Here is a 6535-nt window from a genome sequence, read left to right as displayed (position 1 = left end):
GAGATGGAACTCCCGTGGATGGCGTTCTCCACCAGGAAGTAGCTCACCTGGCTGTTGGCGTCCAGGTCAGGGTCGGTTGCTAATAGCGACGTCAGGTAGGCCCCAGGGGCGTTGTTCTCTGATCTGAATACCTCATAGCGTCCCTTTTGGAAGCGCGGAGCGTTGTCGTTCTCATCCAGCACGTGCACGGTGAAGTGCTTGATGGTCGAGAGGCTGGGGGTGCCGCGGTCCTCGGCGATGACCGTCAGACTGAACTCTGACCTCTTCTCCCGATCCAGTGAGATGTTAGTGAGGATCATGTAGTTGTTCTCGTATGTCTTCTGTAGTTTAAAACTCCCCTGGCCGTGGAGTTTACACACAACCTCTCCATTGAGACCGGAATCTAAGTCCTCCACTCTTACCAAGGCCACGAAGGTATCCAATGGAGCAGCCTCTGAGATATAGGCCGCATCCTCTTTCCCTCTTTCCCCTTGGGACATCAGATTGATGCTGATGTCTGGTTTGTTGTCATTTACGTCGACTACCTTGATGATGATCTTGCAGTGCGCTGGCATGGAGTTGGGGCCCATATCCTGGGCTTGGACGTCGATGTCATATGACGTCATGCTTTCGAAGTCCACGCGCCTCATGAGCGTCAGGTGGCCATTATCCGAGTTGATCTTGAAGGTTTCCACGATTTTTGGGGACACGTGACTGCTGAAGGAGTAGACGATTTTGGCATTGGTTCCATCATCTGCATCGGTTGCGTTCAGATCAATAAGGAGAGATCCAACAGGTGAATTCTCCAATAGATTTATCACATAAGAAGACTGTTCGAAAACAGGACTGTTATCGTTTGAATCTGCCACGCTAATTTTGAGGAGAGTAGAACCGGTTTTAGGGGGAACGCCCTTATCTGAGGCTGTCAGCTGAAGTTCATAACCCGGCTGCGTCTCCCTGTCCAGCTCCCTGAGCACCACCAGCTCCGAGTACTTAGCCCCGTCTGTTCTACTCTGAATGTCAATCTTGAAGTAGTTGTTGGGCTCGAGGGAGTAAGTATAGAGGGAGTTCTCCCCGACGTCGGGGTCACTCGCGCTGTCCAGGGGAATGCGCGCCCCCACTGCCGCGCTCTCCGAGATCTCTATGGGGATGACGGCGCGGGCGAACTGGGGCGCGTTATCGTTAATGTCCAACACTTCCACCTCGACGTGGAAGAGCTGCAAGTGTTCTGTTGGAAGAGTCAGAACGTCGAATTCGATGGAACAGTTGAGGTTCTTCTCGCAGAGCTTCTCTCGGTCTATTTTGGAACGGATGCTGATCTCTCCGTCCTGCTCGCGCACGGAGAGGAAAGACGTGCTACCTCTCTGCATGGCTCGGAAGCGCAGAGACACAGAACTTGGAAGTTTGACCAAAACATCAGCCACGTCTTCTTTTAGCCGTGCAATAACAGTCCCCACCTTCTGTTCCTCGTAAACTTGATATTTTAATGTTTTACCTGTGACGTTTTTCGTGGCCATTGCCATAACGGCGAGAAGTATCCATATTCGGATATAAAATACGCAGATCATTTTACCAGGTTCCATCTTTGAAGTAATCCCTTGGGTGATTCTGAAAGTAATTCCAAAACAGCTCCTTTACGCAGCCTGTTGTGATTCTGTTCTTGTAGCCTAATAAACTTAACGAATCCACTGCGCCCTGACGACAGTCATTAGGCTAATTGAAGCGCATTCTCCAAAGGCTAGATATTCCAATTTAAACACGTTCGTGCATCAAACAACGCAGGTTATTTCGTTCCGCAGTCGTTTCTAATAGAAAACACAACGTCCAAACTGAGAGTGAGTTGCCTAAGGATCCCTTCCACGCATACAAATCTGTTGCGCGTGTTCTGTGGCGGAGTCTCTGAATAGACTCCTATAGAGCACAGCTTAAATCTGTGCGTCTCTCTGTTTGTGTGCAGTGCCGTGCGCTCTCTCTCGCTCTCTCGCTCCGTCTGGTGGCTCCCCCAAAATAGCCCGCCTCAATCTAACCAGAACAACGGAACAGCGGTCCCTTTCTATGCTCCCAGCAAGACAAAACGCTTCCTAAATCAAATGCTAACCCGGTGACCACTCAAAACAGAGGCGAGGATAGAGGGGAGAGTAGGAGGGAGGGGAGGAGAGAGCGAGAGGGGGCAAACTCCGCCCTCTCGGGTTCTCCTTCCACTTTCTTTCTTCACTTTCACCCCTGAGAAGAGGATAGAGGGAGGGAGAGAGAGAGAGAGAGAGAGAGAGAGAGAGAGAGAGGAGAGAGAGAGAGAGAGAGAGAGAAGAGAGAGAGAGAGAGAGAGAGAGAGAGAGAGAGAGAGAGAGAGCGTGCCTCAACAATAGGGAAGGGTAAAATAACTCAAGAGAAACTTTCATTGGTGACGTTTGCCGGTTCGACTTTTTGTTAGTCGCGGTTAGAAGATGTCAGTTTTGTTTATGAGGGTAGGAGTCTCTCGCTTTTGGTCTGTTGTAGCAGACAGACTGGAGACAGAGCTAGGCTAATGTAGGATATACATTATTCTTCCTAAAGTATTGTTTCGAATTTTGTTAGGTGCAGAAAGACTGGAGACAGGGATAGGCTAGGCGATACATTTGGAGGCTACGTTCTTATTTATAACGTTTCAAATTATGAGTTGTCACAAGTGTTTATGTGTGTTGGCTTAACTAGCGAATTGAGAATTATCGTCACCAGTTTCACCAATTAGTTATTATAGCAAATGGCATATAGGGAATACCCAAATTAGACACACACAAACACACACACACACACACACACACACACACACACACACACACACACACAGCTAGCTTGCATGGACGCTGCATACATTCATTTTCTCCCTGATATTTTTATTCGGTGTCAGTTGAGTCGCCTTCCTTCCTCCTCCCTTCCTCCCTCCTCCTCCCTCTCCCTCTCTTGGATGTTGTTGAGCAAAATGTTCACATGCGCCTCTTCTCCTAATCTGTGGCCGGTCGTGGGCGAGGGTAAGCCGGCTAAAGCAGTGTGGCGAATCACCGTGAAAGGGAGCCGGGTACTAATGAATGAGTTTAGGACTCGGTCACGCCGGGTACATCTCTGTCCCTGTGCATAATACTGTTTAACATTCTCCAACTTCACAGATACACACACACACACACACACACACACACACACACACACACACACTCACGCACACACACACACACACACATGCAAGTATCCCATGCAAAATATTTTTAAAAACAAGAGGAACATGCGCAACTGGGACTGCGCAAACCCATGACCATCTGGCACGGTCTGCCTGACACCCCAACCCCAGTCATTGCACCCGACCAAACACGTCTCTAAGGCTGTGCGTACCAAATTGCAGCCTATATAGTGCCCTGTGGCCCTGGTCAAAAGTAGTGCCTATAAAGGCAGTAGGATGCTATTCAGGACACGGCTCCAACTCACTCCCCTCCATCCATGCATTCCGAGGGGAAATTAGCTTGTCACCGTATGACTCCGAGACAGACAACAACAAAATGGGGGGGGGGGGGGGGGGGGGGGCACATCATGTTTGGGAACGTATCCAACATCTTGTATGGAATCATATGCAATCATCTGTTGACGTGCCCGTTTAAAATCTCTCCATCTCTTTAACACAGTCATCTAAACGCACACGACACATATGGGCGCTTATCCAAAATCTTCTGTTTAAGAGTAACCAATGTAAGACCTACAAGCTCTCACATTCTCACGTCAGAATTCGACTTTCTGTTTGGGAACGTATCCAACATCTTGTATGGAATCATATGCGATCATCTGTTGACGTGCCCGTTAAAATTCTCCCCATCTCTTTCACACAGTCATCTAAACGCACACGACACATATGGGCGCTTATCCAAAATCTTCTGTTTAAGAGTAACCAATGTAAGACCTACAAGCTCTCGCATTCTCACGTCAGAATTCGACTTTCAACCATATTTCTCAAACCTCAAATCACAAAGTTGTTCCTAAAACATGCGATCATCTGTGGATTTGACCGTTTAACCATGCATGGAATATCTCACCCACTTTCATTCACTCTCCCCACACGTGTAGACCATAAATAATGGAATTTGCTAACTGGGTAAAAGTGATAGAACTTTATGCATGACCTATATGGTTCCATGTAAGACAAGACGCTATAAGTCCATAAGGTGGATATGAATGAAACAATGCTCTCTCCCAATTATTGTCAACATGAGATATGGCGGATAAACATTTACTGACAGTCAACTGAGATCCGCGATGAATTTCAACGTTATACTCGTTATGTAAATTGGCTTAAGTTGTGTGGACTTTCTATTTGATTCCAACGCATCTGAAAGCGTTCTATAGGGTTCCAAATTTGCATAATGAGTTATCTGATTCCCAAAACGTGCACTGACATCGACAGAAGGTGCACATTTGACCCCTCTGAACCTTAAATTGGCGCAAAAACGTTGCTCTTAATCTTAATAATTATATGCATAGCTCTGACTATGTTTGAAAAACGTTCCCTTTGAATGATTTCTTCTTTCTTCTGTCTCGTAGACTATTTAACCAGTTTTGATACGGGACTGGTGCTTTCCATAGAGCCCGAGCGCCACACAAAGACCTAATGCAATTATACCTCGCGCGCTAGGGTGCTAATCACATTTTCGGGAACAAAGAAGCGAAAGTCCTTCCGAGTTTATGGAAAGAGGAGAATAAAAAGAGAGAAAGAACAGAAAAAAGAGAGAGGGAATGTTTTAAACTCTGGGTGAGAAATATAACAATTGATGTAGCTATGAAGAAAAGGGTTGTAGGCTATAATTCGTCTTAAAGCAGATGTGAGCTTGATAAGTTTAGGCACGCTACCATATCAAAATAATCATATCTATTTCTTTATAAATTAAGTGGCGAATGAAGTATTAATAGAAGAAGAGAAACAATGTAGTAAAGGAAAGTTAAGCAAGTAATTTCTATAAAGCAGCTGCAATTGAGATGTTTTCTGCTGTGGCAAATTCGTTTTTTATAATCAGTCAAACAATGGACTAATCTAGTTGGAAGGCCAGTCGATGGTGTAGAAAGCATAATCAATGGTGTAGATAGGCTAATCAATGGTGTAGATAGGCTAATCGATGGTGTAGATAGGCTAATCAATGGTGTAGATAGGCTAATCGATGGTGTAGATAGGCTAATCAATGGTGTAGATAGGCTAATCAATGGTAGTCAATGAATCGATAAAGTGACAAAACAGGACAAACAGACAACACATATAACCTGGTGAATATTTCTCATGTAATCATGGAGCGTCCAACAAAAGACCTATGGTGTGGTTATCTTGTAGCCATAAAGTCATAGGGTGAATGTAACTACTGTCATTGATATTCATCCTATTCTCTCCCATAGTCTCCCTTCCCTTTGAGACAATTGGAGCAGCAGGTGGAACGTTTTCCATAGCAATGGCGTTCGGATCGAATCTGGCGGTCTGGTCTCTCTGTGTTCTAGAATGGTAGAGACAAACGGAATGCGCCACCAGTAGACTGCGGCGGGCCAACCAATAAGGCTGCTGTTGGGTTGTAAAGGCACGCGAGCATCTGCCGGCTCGTCTGCCTGTATTGTCATTCATTCAATTAGCGGCCAGCGCAGATTCCAGTTGGTGTGTCTCTCTTTCTCTCTCCGGGTGTGTGTGCGTACGTGCGTGCTCGTGCACGCCCACTTCATTCAGGGGTGCTGATCCGAAGACTCCTGCCTGGTAGACCCACCCCCATCCAAACAATACAAAATTGTTATTCATCCGTGATCCCCAAGTCTTTTTCTCAATCCATCCATCCATCCATCCCCCTCCCAGTCTTTTATTGACGATTTTCTAGGAGTTTATTGCTTTATGACTCGTTGGCCACGAATGTGTCTGTCTATCTACCCGGATATAATAGTCTATTGGCTTGTATTCTTGTACGGCGCAGACGGTGCCCCGTGGTTGTGTTGCGCGCACACATGCAGGCTTTTCCGGGCAGCATATTGGCAGCAGTGTCAACAGTTGGGCGACAAATTTATTGCGCCTCAGACCTACTTGAAAAGGCCTCTTCGGCTGTTGGTGACGAGGGCCAATTACTGTATGGCAGTAGTGCTTCCAGACACTCAAAAACACATGACATTAATTAGGTTGGTATTGCCCCTTACACACACACACACACACACACACACACACACACACACACACACACACACACACACACACACACACACACACACACACACACACGCAAACACACACACACCCACGCGCGCGCGCACACACACACACACGCGCGCACACACACGCACACACACGCACACACACACACACGCACACACACACACACACACACACACACACACACACTTGCTACCACACAATTAGAGTTAAATGACCCCTTACCCTTTTATACACTAGGCCACTATACTAGCCTAGCACTACATCCCACCGCTAATGGTTGCCTTCCTCTTCCCTACACTGCAGCTATGTGATAATATTAGATAGACATCATGTGAGATTCATAATTAATCTAGTTTGGAATAATGA

At 46.5% G+C, this 6535-nt stretch overlaps 1 protein-coding gene across 1 annotated transcript; it reads right to left on the bottom strand.

Moving 5' to 3' along the window:
- Positions 1-5: 5 nt before the first annotated feature.
- Positions 6-1748, bottom strand: LOC311123289 (protocadherin-18-like; the record flags this gene model as incomplete). Its single annotated transcript, XM_084197550.1, has 1 exon — positions 6-1748. A coding segment is annotated over exon 1 (1557 nt), but the record flags the coding sequence as incomplete, so codon positions are not given.
- Between the last annotated feature and the right edge of the window lie 4787 nt (positions 1749-6535).

The sequence above is a fragment of the Coregonus lavaretus genome (assembly GCF_964263955.1).
Source record: "Coregonus lavaretus genome assembly, contig: HAP1_SCAFFOLD_7469, whole genome shotgun sequence".
Lineage (NCBI taxonomy): Eukaryota > Metazoa > Chordata > Actinopteri > Salmoniformes > Salmonidae > Coregonus > Coregonus lavaretus.
Note: the sequence above shows the minus strand (reverse complement) of the source record. Positions and strands in the feature narration are given on the sequence as shown.